The sequence below is a fragment of the Hyla sarda genome, chromosome 4 (genome assembly GCF_029499605.1).
Source record: "Hyla sarda isolate aHylSar1 chromosome 4, aHylSar1.hap1, whole genome shotgun sequence".
NCBI classification, from domain to species: domain Eukaryota; kingdom Metazoa; phylum Chordata; class Amphibia; order Anura; family Hylidae; genus Hyla; species Hyla sarda.
This window is the reverse complement of record NC_079192.1, coordinates 49166108-49188066: the sequence shown is the minus strand read 5'-3', so window position 1 is coordinate 49188066 and position 21959 is coordinate 49166108. Positions and strand designations below refer to the sequence as shown.

General features: G+C 44.0%; 1 protein-coding gene across 2 annotated transcripts in view; it reads right to left on the bottom strand.

Annotated features, from left to right (window-relative positions):
* LOC130367884 (A-kinase anchor protein 8-like) overlaps positions 1-17079 on the bottom strand; it is a 92988-nt gene extending 75909 nt beyond the window's left edge. The window contains exons 1-3 of one of the 2 annotated variants that reach the window (XM_056570843.1): positions 16859-17079; positions 14250-14319; positions 8896-9154 (exon numbers count right to left, since the gene is read on the bottom strand). In XM_056570843.1, coding sequence (XP_056426818.1) covers positions 8896-9154; positions 14250-14319; positions 16859-16913 — 384 coding nt within the window. In that variant the 5' untranslated portion in view covers positions 16914-17079. Of the gene's footprint in view, positions 1-8895; positions 9158-14249; positions 14320-16858 lie in introns of both variants that reach the window. The other variant, XM_056570842.1, reaches the window with a different exon arrangement.
* Between the last annotated feature and the right edge of the window lie 4880 nt (positions 17080-21959).

The window sequence follows — 21959 nt, the reverse complement described above, 5'->3', positions numbered from 1 at the left end:
ATCCCCCGCCCATGTGACTGTACCCTAAAAACACTACACTACACTAACACAAAATAAAATAAAAAGTTAAAAACACTACATATACACATACCCCTACACAGCCCCCCCCCTCCCCCAATAAGAACGTCCGGTACGCCACTGTTTCCAAAGCAGAGCCTCCAGCTGTTGAAAAACAACAACTCCCAGTATTGCCGGACAGCCGTTGACTGTCCACGCATGCTGGGAGTTTTGCAACAGCTGGAGGCACCCTGTTTGGGAATCACTGGCGTAGAATACCCCTATGTCCACCCCTATGCAAATCCCTAATTTAGGCCTCAAATGCACATGGCGCTCTCACTTTGGAGCCCTGTCGTATTTCAAGGCAACGGTTTAGGGCGACATATGGGGTATCGCCGTACTCGGGAGAAATTACGTTATAAGGTTTGGGGGGCTTTTTCTTCTTTAACCCTTCATGAAAAGGAAATGTTGGGGTCTACACCAGAATGTTAGTGTAAAAAAATTTTAATTTTTTACACTAACATGCTGATGTTGCCCTATACATTTTCACAAGAGGTAAAAGGGAAAAAAGCTCCCCAAAATTTGTAACGCAATTTCTCCCGACTACAAAGATACCCCATATGTGGGCGCAAAGTGCTCTGGGGGCACACAACAAGGCCCAGACGGGAGAGCGCACCATGTACATTTGAGGTGATTTGCACAGGGGTGGCTGATTGTTACAGCGGTTTTGACAAACGCAAAAAAAACAAAACCCCACATGTGACGCCATTTCGGAAACTACACGCCTCACGGAATGTAATGAGGGGTGCAGTAAGAATTTACCCCCCACAGGTGTCTGACGGATCTTTGGAACAGTGGTCCGTGAAAATGAAAACTTGTACAGCCCACTGTTCCAAAGATCTATCAGACACCAGTGGGGGGCAAATGCTCACTGTACCCCCCCTTGTTATGTTCCTCAAGGGGTCTCGTTTCCAAAATGGTATGCCATGTGGGGTTTTTTTTTTGCTGTTCTGGCACCAGAGGGGCTTCCTAAATGCGATATGCCCCCCGAGCAAAATTTGCTCTCAAAAAGCCAAATATGACTCCTTCTCTTCTGAGCATTGTAGTTCGCCCATAGTGCACTTCAGGTCAACTTATGGGGTACCTCCATACTCAGAAGAGAAGGGGTTACAAATATTGGGGGGTATTTCCTGCTATTAACCCTTGCAAAAATGTGAAATTTGGGGGGAAACACACATTTTAGTGAAAAAAAATATTTTTTTTTTACATATGCAAAAGTCGTGAAACACCTGTGGGGTGTTAAGGCTCACTTTATTCCTTGTTATGTTCCTCAAGGGGTCTAGTTTCCAAAATGGTATGCCATGTGAGGTTTTTTTGCTGTTCTGGCACCATAGGGGCTTCCTAAATGCAACATGCCCCCAAAAACCATTTCAGAAAAACGTACTCTCCAAAATCCCCTTGTCGCTCTTTCCCTTCTGAGCCCTCTACTGCGCCCGCCGAACACTTTACATGGACATATGAGGTATGTGCTTACTCAAGAGAAATTGGGCTACAAATATAAGTATACATTTTCTCCTTTTACCCCTTGTAAAAATTCAAAAATTGGGTCTACAAGAACATGCGAGTGTAAAAAATGAAGATTGTGAATTTTCTCCTTCACTTTGCTTCTATTCCTGTGAAACACCTAAAGGGTTAAAATGACTGAATGTAATTTTGAATACTTTGGGGGGTGCAGTTTTTATAATGGGGTATTTCTAATATGAAGACCCTTCAAATCCACTTCAAACCTGAACTGGTCCCTGAAAAATAGTGAGTTTGAAAATTTTGTGAAAAATTGGAAACTGGCTGCTGAACTTTGAAGCCCTCTGGTGTCTTCCAAAAGTAAAAACTCGTCACTTTTATGATGCAGACATAAAGTAGACATATTGTATATGTGAATAAATTTTTTTTTTATTTGTAATATACATTTTCCTTACAAGCAGAGAGCTTCAAAGTTAGAAAAATGCAAAATTTTCAAATTTTTCATCAAATTTTAGGATTTTTCACAAGGAAAGGATGCAAGTTACCATAAAATTTTACCACTAAGTTAAAGTAGAATATGTCACGAAAAAACAATCTCGGAATCAGAATGATAACTAAAAGCATTCCAGAGTTATTAATGTTTAAAGTGACAGTGGTCAGATGTGCAAAAAACGCTCTGGTCCTTAAGGCCAAAATGGGCTTGGTCCTGAAGGGGTTAAATGTCTGTAGGACTGAGGGGCGTGGCCTGAATGCAGGAGTGAGCGGAAGGACTTGCTGAGGGCTCCCTCTATCCCCACTCGTTAACCCTTACTTACCTCATCTTGAGTGGCCGATCTTGCGGTGGAGAGGTGGATGCATCCACTTGCGGACGGGTAGCTGGTGCTGGTGGCAAGCAGCTCCGGCACTGTTGCTGGCAGTGCCTTCGTCCTGGTCCCAAACACTGTCTGGAGGCAGTGGGTGCATTCCTCCGGTGCTGGGCTCCTTCCTGTCTCGGACCTCTTTGGTGGGGAGTGCCATAACGGGCCTTCGTGGGCGTAGCTTCCCTCCTGGGCCTGGTTGCCTGTGGCGCTCTTTGAGCCTCTGCAGCTCCCTGGGACCTCTTGTTGGGTCATTGCTGGCACCCTGAAGGATCTGCGGGTGTCCTGGACATCTCCTTCTAGGCCTCTTGCCCTGCTGCTTTCTGCTCCGGACTGTGAGTACCTTGGTGGAGAATATATTGCCTGGCTGGGACTTATGGAGCAGAGGTAGACAGCGCCTGCACTACAACTGGGTTGCAAGTAACTTTCTGCTTGCTCTTGCCGTGTCCTTGGCTGCTATGGGGGGCCCTAGGAGTAATAAGAACAAGAAGTCTAAGTTACCTGTTTAGGTCTCTAGGCCGACCGCTGATTAGGATGCCTCCTCTGATTATGGGTCCTCTTGCTCTGTTGGCCCTTCTCAAAGAAATCCTAGTGCTCAGACCCAGTTTGCTTCCAGAGTCTCGGAGCAGGCGGTGAAGGCGCCGAGCCGGTTCTCCAGGGACCCGGACTGTTCTGGGGGTGAGCCTTGTGACCCACGGTTCTCGACCCTTGAAGGGTCCACTACTATCCTGCACGGCCTGTCTATGATGCTGCACTTATGGATCAGCGATTTACTGAACTTCTGGCTGCCTTCACCTACTGCCAATCTATTATGGTGACCAAAGTCGACAAACTGCGCCAGGAATTTGTTATCCTGCGCCACTAGACCCAGAAAATCCGAGAGCGCACTGAAGAGGCGGCGCGTCGGGTCTCTACGGTGGAGGACACCCTGCACCCTTTGCCGGACCGTGTAGATTCTCTGCAGCAGCAGGTCACCGGGATCCCGAATCGCATGGATGACATGGAGAACCACCTGAGGCACAATAACATCCGGCTGGTGGGCCTCCCTGAAAAGGTTGAAGGGACTGATCCCGTGTTGTACCTCGAGAGGTGGCTGAAGGAGATTCTCCCCTTGGACACCTCTTCTCCATATTTCTCGGTTGAGCATGCTCATCGTGTTCAGGCTAGGCCTCCTCCTCCTGGCGGCCCTCCACATCCTTTCCTTGCCAAGCTGCTACACTTCAGAGACAGAGATGCTATTCTTAGGGCTGTGCGTGTTAAAGGAGAGGTCATCTGTGACGGCAGTAGAGTGTCCTATTACCAGGACTTTTCAGTGGAACTTCGCAAGCAGCGGGTGCAGTTTACGGAGGTTCGGGCGAAGCTACGTGCCAAGGGTTACCGCTACCACATGTTATACATGGCCCGCTTTAGAATTGTTGATGGAGCGATGGCAAAGTTCTTCACTTCCTCGACCGAACCACTTCACTGGGTGGATGCAGCCCCTCTGGCACGCCCTCCGGATTGAACTTTCCTGATCATCCCTGCTGGAGACTGTTCCCCATGCTTGTCTTTAGGTAGTAAGAAGGTAGTCTACTTTAGGGGCCCTTAGGTTCCTGTTCCCTTAGGTTTTCCGAGGGTAGTTATTTAGCTACCGCCCATCACTAGTATATAGTGGGGTGGCGGGAGGGCTAATTTTCCTCGTGGTTTAGTCTCTTGGCATTCTTTTGACGCTCTTTACCAGTTGTAGTTTGGGGTCTAGGTCTGCACTGTGTTAGGGCATAGGTGGATACTATGTTCCATTTAGTGTTAGACAGGGTTTTGTTGGGGATGTTTTGGTTATGCCATGTTTTTTTGTTTCTCTGTCCAGTCTGTGCCCTGTATGTTTTGCCCTTCTCTGTCCTGAGCCTCCTCTGGCGTCTCCTGCTGTTGCCTTACGTTTTCTATATAGATGGGGACCTTGAAGTTGATTAGTTGGAATGTTACGGGGCTTAATTCTAAGTTTAAAAGGGCCTTGTGTCTCGATTTTGTGAAACGCCAATCTCCTCATTTTATCTGCCCGTAGGAGACTTTTTACGGGTCAGAAGATTCTGGCCTTTAAGAGGGCCTGGATAGCGCGGGGTTGCCATGCATCTTATTCTAATTATGCTAGGGGAGTTTCTGTCCTAGTTACCAAGTCCCTGCCACTGGAGGTATCCCAGGCTGTGTGTGACCATTTTGGAAGATTTGTAATGTTATATTGCTCTCTGGGATCTTTCTCCTTTGTCTTGGTCTCTGTCCATATCCCCCCTCCTTTTAATGTTTCTGTTCTTGATCTCATCACTACTAAATTGTTGGCTTTTCCTCTTGATCCTGTTCTTTTCATAGGAGATTTCAATGTGGTTCCTGATCCAGCTCTTGATCGCACCGCCGCTGTGGACCCTGGCTCTTCCTCGTTCAACACTTGGCCTGACCGACCTCTGGAAGTTGAAGTATCCTGATACGACTTCCTTTTACTCAGCAGCGCACAGGTCATTCTCTTGCATTGACCTTGTTTTGGCATCGGAGGACCTTCTTCGTGCAGTAAGAGACGTTTCCTATACCACTTGGGGGATCTCAGACCACTCTGCTATACTGGTAGTTCTCCATTTGGGCCCCTCCCCTTCCTCTCGTATTTGTCGTATGCACCCTGGGTGGTTACAGGTGGAGGCAGTTTGAGGCCCTGGGGGTTGCTCATGCCGAATTTTAGGAGCATAATGGTTCTTACCCTGACCCTTTAGTGCAGTGGGATGCGTACAAGGCCATGGTTAGGGGTGCCTTTATAGCAGGGGTAGCCGGCCAGAGGAAAGTAAGAAATGCTATGAAGGTTAAGCTGCAGCACGAGGTCGGGGTATTGGAGGCAGTGTATGTTAGGGACCCTTCCCCTGGGCATGAGAGAGCGTGGGCCAAGGCTCAGAGATATCTGCCGATTGTCCAGGATAGGGTACAGTTGCACCTGGCGGATAGGGAGCCTGCCTTGTTTGCATTTGGGGACAAAAATGGTAAATTGCTGGAGTATTTGTCGTGTGCTAGTCGCCCTACTGCTTCTATCCCAAGTATCAGGGGTCCGGATGAAAGGGTTCTGATTGATCCCTTGTTGATTAACAGTTTTTAAAGACTTCTATTCCTCCTTGTATGCAATCCCCTCTATGCCCTGTCAGAGAGAGATTTTTTTTTTTTTTTTTTTTTCCAGGGACTTGACTAGAGATGAGCGAACTTACAGTAAATTAGATTCGTCACGAACTTCTCGGCTCGGCAGTTGATGACTTTTCCTGCATAAATGAGTTCAGCTTTCAGGTGCTCCGGTGGGCTGGAAATGGTGGATACAGTCCTAGGAAAGACTCTCCTAGGATTGTATCTACCTTTTCCAGCCCACGGGAGCACCTGAAAGCTGAACTAATTTATGCAGGAAGTCATCAACTGCCGAGCCGAGAAGTTTGTGACGAATCGAATTTACTGTAAGTTCGCTCATCTCTAGACTTGAGCCTTCCTTCGCTTAGTCGCTCCCAGGCGGATGAGTTAGATGCCCCCTTTCAGTTGAGGAGGTTGAACGAGCTATTAGAGATCTTCCTCATGGGAAGACCCCTGGGTTAGATGGGCTGGTGGATGATTGGTACAGGACGAATGAGAATGCTTGGCCCCTATACTTCTCAAACCGTTTCATTCCATAGCGGAGGCTGACGCTCTTCCGGACTCAATGAGGGAGGCGTTCATTGCAGTGCTGTGGAGTCGGAGTCAATTTTGGGTACCTGGAGTCGGCAAACAATGCACCGACTCCAACTAAATAGTTACTGCAATGCCACCCACTCAAGTCAGTGTCGAAAGATTATTTTCAGCCCTAAAAATAATAAAGTCTGACTTAAGAGCCTCTATGAAAGAGGATCTGGCAGAGGCAATTCTCTTCCTTAGAACTGTACATTGATTGGCATTTGGTAAGCCTATAACTATATTTCAAGATTAATATAAGCCATTTCCAGGTTTTACAGATTTTGTTTTTGGTTCATATAGATAAGCTTTGTTTTTGTTCTATAACAACCAAAAGTCTCTACGACAATGCACCATTGCTCTCAGACACAGCCGACACTACCTTAGCCATGCTTCCTTAGAGACGACAACTACTTCCGCCCACGGTCTGGATGCACCACGGAGGTCCCGGGGCTACCAATAATCTGTCCAACACTTTTGTACTAAACTGGCATGTCACCACCTGGATTGTATTCTCATCTTGATTCTACTTGTCTTTATTCATGCTAATGTCGATTATTTGTTTTTTTTCTGCAAGTGATGCTTCATTCGCTGCATTGTAGTTTGGCCCCTCCACCTTTTATTTTGGCACCAAATTTAACTGTATTTAAACCCTGTATGTACTGTATAGCACTATCACTAATCTGAAGAAGGGGGCGTTGTCCCCGAAAAAATGCGTTATTCTGTTTACTTTGCTTTATTCTCAATAAAGCGGTCCAGCTTTGTTCCACATTACTTCTCTGGTCTGATCCTTCTTTTCCACACTGGAAACCACAGGATTTTTTTTTGCATCATTCCATGGAATTTTCTCCAGGTTTGGCAAGCCCTTTCCTGAACCCTTGGCTCGGCAGCTGTCTCCAGCATAGTTACCTTGCTTGGTGGGTTGATACATGAGTTTTCCACTCGCTAAAGGTGAGCATCCATTACATACGGGCAACCTGTGCCCACCTGCCTCTACTTTATCATTCCTTCTTTATTTGCGGTAACACACTAGGCGCCCCCCGGCAGTTTTTACTTTTCTCTTCAAATACATAATTCTACAGACATGATGGGAGTTTTAGCTTTACAATAGCTGGAGAGCCACTTGATCCAAGGTTATTGGTGGGAGTCCCAGCATTTGGACCTCCACCAAAAAAAAATGGACTGCTTATTCTAGAATGCACGGGCCTATTTTTGATTCCAGTCCGGCCCTGCCTGTAAGTCACTTACATAATTGTGTATTCTCTTGACTGGATCCCATCAGTGCTGTAGTCACTGATATCTTTGTGACATGTATGTTGCCTTTCTTTCCTTCAAGGAATGTATAAAATACATTTGCATATTAATACAGAGGAGTCGGAAGTACAAAAAACCGAGGAGTCGGAACATTTATCTACCGACTCGACAGCCCTGGTTGATTGTAGTGCTTCCTAAGCCTGGTAAGGACCCGTTACTGCCCGATTCCTATAGACCTATTTCCTTGTTGAACGTTGATATTAAAGATACTGGCTAGTATATTGGCTACTAGGTTGTATGGGGTCATTCATTCTGTTCCTCCTGACCAAACTGGGTTTATGCCGGGCAGGGCTACAGATGTTAATGTGAAGCATCTGCAACTCAACATTGCGGTGGTGGTGGTGGTGGTGGTGGTGGTGGGGGGGGGGGGAAGGCTTTCCTACGGGTGTGGTCGTCAGCTTAGATATTTATAAGGCCTTTGACTATGTGCTGTGGTCTTACCTCTGGGAAGTTTTTGGTGCATTTGGGTCTGGGCCTCGTTTCTGTGCCTGGGTTTGGTTACTGTAGGATAGTCCCAGGGCTCGCATACGCACTAATTTGACTGTGTCTGCTCCTTTTAGCATAGGCCGTGGGACGCGGCAAGGGTGCCTCCTCTCCCCCTCTTTGTGCTGGGGATGGAACCCTTAGCTGCAGCTATTCGCAGGCATCCTGATATTTGTGGTATTCTATGGGGATCTATTGTAGAGAAGTTTTCCCTTTATGCAGATGACACACTGGTGTACTTGAAGGATGCTGAGGGCTCTCTCCTGTCCCTTATTGACCTACTTGACCGGTTTAGTGCCATATCAGGCTTGCAGGTTAATTGGACCAAGTCCTCATTGATGGCTCTGTCACCTGGAGTTCCTCTACCGTCTCATCCTCCGGCTGGGGTGCAGATGGTTTCCCGTTTCAAGTATTAGGGGGTGGAGGGGACCACGTCTCTATCAGACTATATGCCACTTAATTTGCGTTGTGTGAATGTGTTTGTCTTGATTATTCTTCCACCTTGTTGGTGGTGTTTGTATGGTTTTATTCTCTGCAAAACTTAAATACTTTAAAAAATAAAATAAAATAAAAAATAAAAAATGTCTGTAGGACTGATGAAGTCAGCAGAGTCCAGTGCTCAGCTGGGGAAAACAGCTGTTTTCCCCAGCCCCACAGACAGAGTGGCAGTATGTAGGGAGAAAAAAAGTTGTGCGTTTGCATTTTTGGCTGTAAACTTTAGACTTATTTTTCAGCCGACTATTGAGACTCCTCTGATCACCTCTGTAATACTTTTGTAGTGCAGTGTATTGTGCTTTTCAGTATTAAAGGGGTACTCCGCCCCTAAACATCTTATTCCCTATCCAAAAGGATAGGGGATAAGATGTCTGATCGCGAGGGTCCCGCCGCTGAGGCTCTATGGGCCACAATCTGATTTCTGTGACACACCTGATTCTCCCTTTGATGAATTGTTTCTAGTGTAAAATCACATCATACGGTTAAACCATTTTTTTTTCATGTGGATTAATATAGATACAGCACTCACTCTCCTTCTGTTTGTGATGTTGAACCCTCCTCCAAAGTAAAAGTTCTCTGCAAACGACTTCAGTTGCTCAAATTGCTCCATATGTGAGATTGGTGGTTGACTAGGATGTCTTGGCCGAAAGTTACCCAAGAAGCCCCCTCTTGGGTCACCTCTCCCCCGTGGTGATGCATGATGAGGTGGACGCTGCTTTCTCCGTCCTCTATATCCTTGTTCAGGTTCAGAATAACTGTATCTGCCTCTTTTTGGTCGGTCATAGTAACTGCTAGAGAGAAAAAAAATATTATTCATGAGTTGTCCCAGTGTTTTCGATAAAACCAAAATAGCAATTGCCGGATGACTGGATATTTTCATTAACCTGTTAGGACATGCGGGAGTCTATGGGTAAGTAGTCCAAGCTGTACACAGAGAACTAATGTACACAGCAATACCTATTGCTTCTACATATATACATTTATCTGAATGTTCTCTAAAAGGAGTACTCCACTGCAAAACCTTTTATACCAACTGGTGCCAGAAAATTAAACAGATATATAAATTACTTCTATTAAAACTCCCAATCCTTCTAGTACTTATCAGCTGCTGTATAATCCACATGTAGTTCTTTTCTTTTTGAATTTCCTTTCTGTGTGACCACAGTGCTCTCTGCTGACACCTCTGTCCATGTAAGGAACTGTCCAGAGCAGGATAGGTTTGTTATGGGATTGGCTCCTACTCTGGACAGTTCCTAAAATGGACTGAGATGTCAGCAGAAAGCACTGTGGTCCAGTGGAGTACCCCTTTAAAGTTCATCTGTCACGTGTCAAGTCAGATTTACTTTAAACCACTTAACCACAATGGATGTAAATGTACGTTACGGTGCCGTGGTACTTAACACACCATGATGTACATTTACGCTCCGCCATGACCGCAAGCACCGGACAAGTGCTCACGTCATGCGCGGCAGGTCCCGGCTGTTAGCAAGGAATTTATACACATATTTGGTATCGCCGCGTGCGTAAGTGTCCGAGCTATTAAAATATATTATTGATCCCGTACGATGAACAGCGTGAACGTAAAAGAAAAATAAAGTGCAAAATTGCTGCTTTTGTGACAGATTTTATAAAAAAAAAAAAAAAAAAAAAGTTTTATATACACAAATGTGGTATCAATAAAAAGCACAAATTATGGCGCAAAAATGAGCCCTCATACGGAAAAATTCAAAAGTTATAGGTCATCAAAATAGAAGGATTTTAAACATTCTAATTTGGTTAAAAAGTTTTTTTTAAGCGCACCAATAATAGAAAAGTATATAATCATGGGCATCATTTCAATCATATTGACCCACAGAAGAACACGTCATTGCGTTTTTTCTTTTTAATTTCACCAACACAAATAGTATGTTTTTTTGGTTGCCCCATACATTTTATGGTAAAATGAGTGATGTAATTATGCAAGACAACTGGTCGCGCAAAAAACAAGCCCTAATACTAAGTCTATGGATGAAAATATAAAAAAGCGTTATGATTTTTAGAAAAGGAGGAAAAAACAAAAATCAACATTAGCCTGGTCCTTAAGGTCAAAATGGGCTTGGTCCTTAACCCTTTAACGACGCAGGACGTATATTTACGTCCTGCGCCGGCTCCCACGATATGAAGCGGGGGTCGCGCTGCGACCCAGCATCACATCGCGTCAGTCCCGGCGCTCATCAACGGCCGGGACCCGCGGCTAATACCACACATCGCCGATCGCGGCGATGTGCGGTATTAACCCTTTATAAGCGGCGGTCAAAGCTGACCAGAGCTTCTAAAGCGAAAGTGAAAGTATCCCGGCTAGTCAGTCGGGCTGTTCGGGACCACCGTGGTGAAATCACGGCGTCCCGAACAGCTTGCAGGACACCGGGAGGGCCCTTACCTGCCTCCTCGGTGTCCGATCGGCGAATGACTGCTCCGTGCCTGAGATTCAGGCAGGAGCAGTCAAGCGCCGATAACGCTGATCACAGGCGTGTTAATACACGCCAGTGATCAGCATAGGAGATCAGTGTGTGCAGTGTTATAGGTCCCTATGGGACCTATAACACTGCAAAAAAAAAAAAAGAAAGAAAAAAAAAAAGTGTTAATAAAGGTAATTTAACCCCTTCCCTAATAAGAGTTTGAATCACCCCTTTTCCCATAAAAAAAAATAACAGTGTAAATAAAAATAAACATATGTGGTATCGCCACGTGCGTAAATGCCCGAACTATAAAAATATATTGTTAATTAAACCGCACAGTCAATGGCGTACGCGCAAAAAAATTCCAAGGTCCAAAAAAGCGTATTTTGGTCACTTTTTATACCATTAAAAAATTTATAAAAAGTGATCAAAAAGTCCGATCAAAACAAATATCGTACCGATAAAAACGTCAGATCACGGAAAAAATGAGCCCTCATACCGCCCTGTACGTGGAAAAATAAAAAAGTTATAGGGGTCAGAAGATGACATTTTTAAACGTATACATTTTCCTGCATGTAGTTATGATTTTTTCCAGAAGTGCGACAAAATGAAACTTATATAAGTAGGGGATCATTTTAACCGTATGGACCTACAGAATAATGATAAGGTGTCATTTTTACCGAAATATGCACTGCGTAGAAACGGAAGCCCCCAAAAGTTACAAAATGGCGTTTTTTTCTTCGATTTTGTCGCACAATGATTTTTTTTTTTTCGTTTCGGCATGAATTTTTGGGTAAAATGACTAATATCACTGGAAAGTAGAACTGGTGACGCAAAAAAAATAAGCCATATGATGGATTTTTAGGTGGAAAATTGAAAGGGTTATGATTTTTTAAAAAGGAAAGTGCATAAACGGAAAAACCCTGAGTCCTTAAGGGGTTAAAGGGGTACTCCCGTGGAAAACTTTTTTTTTATTTTTTGTTTTTTATAAATCAACTGGTGCCAGAAAGTTAAACAGATTTGTAAATTACTTCTATTAAAAAATGTTAATCCTTCCAGTACTTTTTAGGGGCTATATACTACAAAGGAAATGCTTTACTTTTTAGATTTCTCTGATGTCATGACCACAGTGCTCTCTACTGACCTCTGCTGTCCATTTTAGGAACTGTCCAGAGCAGCAGATGTTTGCTATGGGTATATTCTCCTGTTCTGGACAGTTCCTAACAGCAGAGGTCAGCAGAGAGCACTGTGGTCATGACATCAGAGAAATCTAAAAAGTAAAGCATTTCCTTTGTAGTATATAGCCCCTAAAAAGTACTGGAAGGATTAACATTTTTTAATAGAAGTAATTTACAAATCTGTTTACCTTTCTGGCACCAGTTGATTTAAAAAAAAAAGAAAAAATAAATAAATTTTCCACGGGAGAAACCCTTTAAGGGGTTAAACAACTAAGGTGTTCATAAGAATTGCAGAGAACACCAACAATATATGCCACCTCCTCTAAACTGGATTTTTATGGACTATAGAAGTAAAGGGGTATTCCAGGAAAAAACTATATATTATATATATATATATATATATATATATATATATATATATATATATATATACACACACACACACATATACATATACATATACACATACACATACATATCTCTATCTCAACTGGCTCCGGAAAGTTAAACAGATTTCTAAGTTATTTCTATTAAAAAATCTTAATCTTTCCAATAGTTATAAGCTTCTGAAGTTTTCTGTCTAACTGCTCAATGATGATGTCACCTCCCAGGAGCTGTGCATGATGGGAGAATATCCCCATAGGAACTGCACAGCTCCCGGGACGTGAGTCATCAGAGAGCAGTTAGACAGAAAACAGCAACTCAACTTCAGAAGCTAATAACTATTGGAAGGATTAAGATTTTTTTAATAGAAGTAATTTACAAATCTGTTTAACTTTCCAGAGCCAGTTAATATATAAAAAAAAAGTTTTGGCCTGGAATACCCCTTAAGGACGTACCGGTACGTCCTTGGTCCTGCTCCTGTGATATAACGCGGGGTTACACAGTAACCCCGCATCATATCACGGCGGGCCCGGCGTCATAGTGAAGCCGGGACCCGCTGCTAATAGCGCAGATCGCGGCACCGCACGCTATTAACCCTTTAGCCGCGCGCTCAGAGCTGAGCCGCGCGGCTAAAAGCGAAAGTGAAACCATGCCGGTTAACTAAGTGGGCTGTTCGGGATAGCAGCGGCGAAATCGCGGCATCCCGAACAGCTTACAGGACAGCGGGAGGGTCCCTACCTGCCTCCTCGCCGTCCGATCGCCGAATGACTGCTCAGTGCCCGAGATCCAGGCATGAGCAGTCATGCGGCAGAATCATCGATCATTGGTTTCCTATGAGAAACCAGTGATCAATGATAAAGATCAGTGTGTGCAGTTTTATAGGTCCCTATGGGAGCTATAACACTGCTAAAAAAAAAAAGTGAAAAAAAAAAAATTAATAAAGATAATTTAATAGTTTGAATCACTACCCTTTTCCCATAAAAAAAAAAACACAGTGTAAATAAAAATAAATATATATGGTATCACCGCGTGCAGAAATGTCCGAGTTATAAAAATATATCATTAATTAAACCGCTCGGTCAATGGCGTGCGCGCAAAAAAATTCCAAAGTCCAAAATAGTGCATTTTTGGTCACTTTTTATATCATTTAAAAATCAATAAGTCCTATCAATGCAAAAATTGTACAGTTAAAAACTTCAGATCACGGTGCAAACAATGAGCCCTCATACCGCCCCATACACGGAAAAATAAAAAAAAGTTATAGGGGTCAGAAGATGACAATTTTAAACGTATTAATTTTCCTGCATGTAGTTATGATTTTTTCCAGAAGTACGACAAAATCAAACCTATATAAGTAGGGTATCATTTTAATCATATGGACCTACAGAATAAAGATAACGTGTCATTTTTACCGAAAAATGTACTACGTAGAAACAGAAGCCCCCAAAAGTTACAAAACGGCGGTTTTTTTTTTCAATTTTGTTGCACAATCATTTTTTTTCCGTTTCACCGTAGATTTTTGGGCAAAATGACTGACGTCATTACAAAGTAGAATTGGTGGCGCAAAAAATAAGCCATAATATGGATTTTTAGGTGCAAATTTAAAAAAGTTATGATTTTTTAAAGGCAAGGAGCAAAAAAACGAAAATGCAAAAACGAAAAAAAAAAAACAGTCCTTAAGGGGCTAATTCACCTACCAGGTGATAGGTGAAACTCTTGGCCAATCACCATTGCTCCCAGCTGTCAGTGATATAGACTCTAACAGAGCCGGTGATACACAGGACACCATCACACTATGTGTCATTATGCTGCAGGCTGTTAGAGCTATGTCCCCAGGGATATCTGCTGGAAGCTGATTGGTTGCTATGGGTAATGGCTCTTACCTTCTTCTGTTCGGCCCATCATAGGGTGACATCCAAGGTTCTGCGTATGAGTCCTGACCATAGCCATATCCTTTATGGAGACAAAAAAAGGGACAGAGACAGGATTGAGTAAGCACAACTGCTTAGATGGGTTATCCCCAAGAATAAAATAACCTGTATACCCTACACCTAGCTTATCAGAGGGGTGGGGCAATTATGCCTAGAAAGATCTCCATTTACTCTCAATACGACTTCCAAACATTGCTAAGAGCTGAACTCTGCCTTGTTTGTATGTCCCATAGAAAGTGAAAGGAATGGTGGCCAAGCATATACCTGTCAATCAATTAATTTAAAGAAAAAAGCACCTCTGATGCAGAGATTTGTGGGGGTCCCAGCAGTTTGGATCTGAACAATTCAGCTAGGTCAGCGTTCTCCAACATCGTGCGTCTCCAGCTGTTTCAAAACTACAACTCCCAGCATGGCTGGACAGCCTTCGGCTGTCCGGGCATGCTGGGAGTTGTAGTTTTGAAACAGCTGGAGACTACTTGCGCCTACTGAGCGCTCGTGACCAGTGCCCATGAACTCACAAGCCCACCTTCTGTGCGCAGTTCACCGAAGAAAGAAGTGGACCTTCAGAGGGCCGCCGCTCCCAGCTGCAGGTATGTACGTAGTCAGAGACCCCGCATCGGTCTCCTGTTCACCCGCACTATAAGCCAGTGTATTGGGTTTAGTTTGTGTGAACAGGATGACCGGTTTCCTTTAAACAGATATTCCCATCTCACACATATAGGGGAAAATTTATCAAAACCTGTGCAGAGGAAAAGTTGCCCAGTTGTCCATAGTAACCAATCAGATCGCTTCTTCCATTTTTTAAAGATCCAATTGTTCAGAGGATCTGTGATTGCTTTGGGCAACTTTTCCTCTGGACAGGTTTTGATAAATCTCCCCCCCCCCCCCCCCCCCCATAATACTTATCTATAAATGTCCTTTACATGTGAATCCCACCTCTAGAATCTGTGTGTCTCTAAACAATGTTTCTTAATCAAGGTGCTTCCAACTATTGAAAAACTACAGGACCCAGCATGCCCGGACAGCCTTTACTGTGAATTGTAGTTTTGCAGCAGCTGGAGGCACCCTGGTTGGAAAACACTAGAAATATGACAAATGCATCATACAGCCTGAGCTACTGGGGAAAGTTGGTGCTTCCTTAGGCTGCCTGGGCTACGTTTAAACAGGATTAGTAAAATATTCTTCAGTTTTGTTCGGAGTATCCCTTTAAAGCAGTGGTGTCCACACTGTAGCCATCCAGATGTTGCAAAACTACAACACCCAGCATGCCCGGACAGCCAACGGCTGTCCAGGCATGCTGGGAGTTGTCGTTTTGAAACATCTGGAGGACCGCAGTTTGAACACCACTGCTTTAAAAGGGAACAACTTACCAGATTTGACCCCATATACCTGGTGGCAACATGTTCCACAGGGTAAATAAGGTTTCTAACCAAATCTTGATGTCCTTCTGAGCATCAACACTATAAGGAGTCTCGTCATACGGTAATGAGGCCAAGGTGGCCAACGGGGCATGTGGAATCCAGGAGTAGTCACAAAGCTCCAGAATGTATTTTCTGTCTGACCACAGTGCTCTCTGCTGACACCTCTGTCCATGTCAGGAACTGTCCTGAGCAGGAGCAAATCCCCATAGCAAAACTTATACTGCTCTGGACAGAGGTGTCAGCAGAGAGCACTGTGGTCAAGACAGAAAAGAACTAAACAACTTCCTCTGGAGGATAGAGAAGCTGATAAGTATTGAAAGGATTAAGATTTTATAATAGAAGTGATTTACCAATCTGTTTAATTTGCTGGCAATAGTTGCTTTTAATAAAAGTTTTCTACTGGAGTACCCCATTAAATCGGGCACAGGCACAGAAGCAGCGATATCCCTGGGCAAGAAGCCGCTTCTGGGCTTACAGTGATGCCAGCCATGCCCGGGCTGTCACTCACACCTGATTAGGAACGATTACAACCCTGAGCACCATGACTACTTGGGCATTACTGCCATACCGCGCTGGACACTGTTAAAACGCAATGCCCAGGAGGACATCAGCCTATTGTACCCTTAATAGCAGCGGTTTTCAACCTGCGAACCTCCAGATGTTGCAAAACTAAAACTCCCAGCATGCCCGGACAGCCTTTGGCTGTCCGGGCATGCTGGGAGTTGTAGTTTTGCAACATCTGGAGGTCCGCAAGTTGGAGACCACTGCTATATAGTGTTCTGCCATCTGTTATATAGGGTCATATCTGGTGGCAGGTTCCCTTTTAATGGCTTTGTTCTGCCCAATGTCCTATGAAATAGAGACCGATAGGGCAGTGTTTTTCAAACCAGAGTGCCATAGGCTGTCTGGGCATGCTGAGAATTGTAGTTTTGCAACCGCTGGAGGCACCCTGGTTAGGAAACCCGGCCATAGGGGAACGTGGGGCCATGGGAATAGGGAGAGTTGAGTATGGGGGAACAATGGATGACAAACAAGGGGAATATAGAGGACTGGAGCCAATGTCTACATAACTAATAAACAACTACAACTCTCAATAGATCCTGACAAAGAGCATCTATGAAATGGTAATTTCATACATACCGGCCCCGACGTCTCTCTCTCTTCCCATATACCCGTCTCTGCCTCTCCCGTACATGTTAACGCTTCAATGTACGGTAAAATGGGTTTCTCTTCGCCTCCACAGGTAACTCCGCCCACACAGCGGCGCTATTGGCTGTTCTTCCCCTTCTCAAACGCTTATTGGTCGCCTCTCAAACGGTTATAGGTCGCAGTTACTTGTCATTCATTTTTCCCTTCCTATGATTGGCCATAATGATTGCTCCCGCCTTTTCCGGCGCTGCGTGCGTCTTCTTCCGTTCCTAGGAAGCGTCGCACGTAATCTGGCGGCCAATTAAATGGGTTGCTGGGGGCAGGGCGATCACCCTGTAATACTGTGAGGTGACAAAGTTGTTTGAAAGAAAAAAAAAAGAAAAAAATGGTTCGCCGTCCCCCCAGCGACCCATTTAATTGACCCTGAGATGCAGTGAAGTTATAAAGTTGGTATTAAAAAAAAAAAAAAAGGTTTTTTATTATAGTGTTTTTTTATTATAGCAATTGTTTTATGTTTTTTTTTTTTGCCCAGCAGTTTTCATTGCATGGTAAAAACACAACAGATGCATCTTTTTTTTTTTGGTATATACACAGAGGATATATTTGAGCGGAGGAATTTTGGTGGCAAATCTGCCATAATTTACTGCATAATGTTTTCAATGGTATTCCGCAGTCCCATATTTTTACAGCTGAATTTCTGCTACGAAAATTCCACGTTTCGCAAAAATTTGGGACCAGTCTTATATTTTTGTGAAATTCCGCAGCGGAATCCCATTGTAATCAGTGGGGCTTAAATTTCGGCCAAATTCTGTGTTCTGAGAACACAGAAATTCCCCCAGAATTCTGCAAGATTTGCTCAATGGAATTTTTTTATGGAATTACAGAATTTCCGTTGCGTGAACATACCCACAGACTTTCAATGTGTAAAAGTAGCCAAAAGTATGTCAGTTCGGACCTGTTTTTTTCCTGTACATTTGTGTGCAATTTTTTAAAAAAATGTTTTGAGGGATAGAAAACTTCTGTATGCACTACTTTTCTATTCCAGAAAAAATCAGAAGCCATGGTAAACGCTTTTTTCTCCCTATAGAAATATATTAGTTTCTTGCGTTGTGACGTGGTCTACTTTTTTTGCTGCTTTTTTACATAGTTTAATGTGGTGTCGGGGTGTGAGGTGGTAGATGCGGGGCAAATGTTATGGCAGATGGTATTAACCCCTTCTTGTCGTGATGCCAGGGCGTGGTTAGGCCTTATAACCACCCGAAGGTAGTACCGCTAATCCTAACTTAGGCAGGGGCAATAAAGAGTCCAAGGCCAGATTAAGGGTAACGGAAGCTTTACTGAGCTAAGGGTGGGTTCACACTACGTTTTCTCCCATACGGGAGCGCATACGGCAGGGGGGAGCTAAAACCTCGCGCTCCCGTATGTCTTCGTATGCGCTCCCGTGTGTCATTCATTTCAATGAGCCGGCCGGAGTGAAACGTTCGGTCCGGTCGGCTCATTTTTGCGCCGTATGTGCTTTTACAACCACAGTTGACCACAGTTTTAAGTCCGGTTGTAAAAGCGCATACGGCGCAAAAATGAGCCGACCAGACCGAACGTTTCACTCCGGCCGGCTCATTGAAATGAATGACATACGGGAACGCATACGAAGGCATGCGGGAGCGCGAGGTTTTAGCTCCCCCCTGCCGTATGCGCTCCCGTATGGGAGAAAACGTAGTGTGAACCCAGCCTAAGACAGATGGTACAGTCTATGCAGTTCAGCCAATATCCCAGAGAGGTGGCCAGTAGACCTCACAGGCTTGCTGGGACTTGCAGTGACTTGACAGACTATAATGCAGGCCACGGTGACTATAGATGACTTGAGATGGTGACAGATAATTGAGATGACTTTACTTACTCAGGACCGACTGGTGGCTATCGAAATTTAGACTTAAAGGGGTACTCCGGTGAAAACCTTTTTTCTTTTAAATCAACTGGTGGCAGAAAGTTAAACATATTTGTAAATGACTTCTATTAAAAAATCTTAATCCTTCCTGTACTTATTAGCTGCTGAATACTACAGAGGAAATGATTTTCTTTTTGGAATGCTCTCTGATGACATCACGAACACAGTTCTCTCTGCTGATGTTATTATTATTATTATAATAATAATAACACTTTATTTATTGTTGTCCTTAGTGGGATTTGAACCCAAGTCCCCAGCACTGCTAACCACTGAGCCACCATGCTGCCCCTAGAATACATCTTCTATGCATGGTTGCTAAAATGGACAGAGATGTCAGCAGAGAGCACTGTGCTCGTGATGTCATCAGTGTTCCAAAAATAAAGGAATTTCCTCTGTAGTATTCAGCAGCTAATAAGTACTGGAAGGATTAAGATTTTTTAACAGAAGTCATTTACAAATATGTTTAACTTTCTGCCACCAGTTGATTTAAAAGAAAAAAGGTTTTCACCGGAGTACCCCTTTAAGGCCTCTAATGACTGGACACAGACACTGGAACACTTGACTGCACTGGACCTCAGCAGAAGATAGAGATTACAGCTCCTCCCCATATTATATAGGGGGGCTGTACAAGGAGCCCATGGGTCACTTGGGAGGTCACCTGATCACTGGGGTTCTCTGGGTAACAATACAATCATGTGGTGCAAAGATTTAAATGTATATTACACTTATAATACATAACTGAACAGAACTTGTAGAAATTATGGGATTTGTTGCAGGAGATCCCCAGGGACACGCAGAGACTCTGCCTGACAGGGCAGAAGTACAGTACAGAGACACATCCTGAACTGGGACATTATATTAACATATTACCACCAAGAAAAAAATGTAACCACAACATGTGAATTCAGCGGGTGCATTCATATCGCGCTTTTGTCTCCGTTTCATTGTTTATTGTATAATATATTAAAGGAGTGGTCTAGTGCAAAATAACGTATCCCCTATCCAAAGGATAGGGGATACGTTATAGATAGCTCAGGGTCTGAGTGCCGAAGCCCCCCGCGATCTCCTGCATGGGGTCCGGCAGTCTGCCATGAGCTGATGTTCGACCCCCACAGGAAACCACATCCGGCACACTCCCCCCATGTATCTCTAAGGGATACATGGAGGGGCGTGTCAGCCGCCGCTCCGTGCGGGGGACAGCACACCCCCTTTCCAGCATACTGCCGGGGCTCCTTGCAGATGATTGTGGGGGGTCTCAGCGCTCGGACCCCCCGCGATCTATAATTTATCCCCTATCCTTTGGATAGGGGATAAGTTATTTTCATCAAAGAATTCCTTTAAGTGGACTGTACAACACTGGCAGACCACACTTCTGTGTTGTGCAGTCTCCAGTGCAGATCACTGGTGAAAATTGACATATCCCCTGACCACAGGATAAGGGATAAGTAGCTGATCACAGGGGTCCGATGGCTAAGAGTACTGCTCCATCGGCTCCATAGAAATGAATGGAGCATGTGTTACAGGTAGACAACATGCACTCCTCACATGCACTCCTCGATCCGAGCGCTTGGACCCCCCACGATCTCCTGCAAGGAGCCCCGGCAGTATGCTGGAAAGGGGGTGTGCTGTTCCCTGCATTGAGCGGCGGCTGACACGCCCCTCCATGTATCCCAGCTTCCTGTGGGGGTCAAACGTCAGCTTCCGGCAGACTGCCGGACCCCATGCAGGAGATCGGTTATTTTGCACTAGACTACTCCTTTAATATATTATTCAATAAACAACGAAACGGAGACAAAAGCGCAATGTGAACACACCCGGTGAATTCACATGTTGTGGTTATTTTTTTTTATTTTTTTTGTAATATGTTAAACTATGTAAAAACTGTAAAGCAGCAGCAGCAGCAGCAGCAAAAAAAAAAAGTGCACCACGTCATAACGCAAGAAATTAATATACTTCTATAGGAAAAAAAATGTATATCGTGGCTTCCCGTTTTTTTGTGGTATAGAAAAGTAGTGCATATAGAAGTTTTCGATCTAAAAGAAAAAAAAGAAAAATTGCACACAAACGTACAGGGGACAAAAACAGGTCCGACCTGACATACTTTTGGGCACTTTTACATATTGAAAGTCTATGGGTATGTTCACGTGACGGAAATTCCGTAAGTCCGCAAAAATTCCATTCAGCAAACCTTGCAGAATTCTGGCGGAATTTCTGTGTTCTCAGAACAGAGAATTTGGCTGAAATTTAAGCCCCCTCAATTACAATGGGATTCCGCTGCGTAATTTTGCAGAAATATAAGAAAAATAGACAAAGACAGGGACTGACGTCTATGGCCTTAAACAGTCACTAGCAGTCCCTAGAGTCTGATGAAACGCCAAGAAGGGGCGTGAAACAATTGTCACTGCACCTGTGCTCCTGCAATGGTGTCCTGCGGATGCTGTACTGCTCCAACCCTGCACTGAAAATAAAGAAAACTGCTGCACCGTGAAACCGTGAGTGCCTCCTCCTTCTCTATTTCTTATTTACGGATGTTGCTTTGCAAAAAATAAGACTGGTCCAACATTTTTGAGAAATGTGGAATTTTCGCAGCAGAAATTCGCCTGTATGAAAATGGGACTGCGGAATCCCATTGAAAACAATAGGCAGTAGATTATGGCAGATTTCCCAATAAAATTCTGCCGTGTAAATATATCCTCTGAGTATATACCAGAAAAAAGATGTATGTGCTGTGTTTTGGACAACTGCTGGGCCCAAAAAAGACAAAAAAAAAAAAACAATAAAAAAACTCTATAATAAAAAAATACAAATAAAACGCTTTTTTTATTTTTTTATAGCAACTTTATAATCTCACTGTATCTCAGGGTCACGCTGAGTAAATACCTAGTATTAGAACACGTGACTGTTCACCCTAGCGAACCATTTTTTTTTCTTTCAAACAACTTTGTCACCTCACAGTATACATGGTCAACTAAACATGTGATCACCCTCCCCCAGCGACCCATCTAATAGGCCGCCAGATTACGTGCGGGGCGGGGCTTCCTAGGAACGGAAGGAGACGCACGCAGCGCCGGAAAAGGCGAGAGCAATCATATTATGGCCAATCATAGCAAGGGAAAAATGAATGACAAGTAAAGTAGACCAATAACC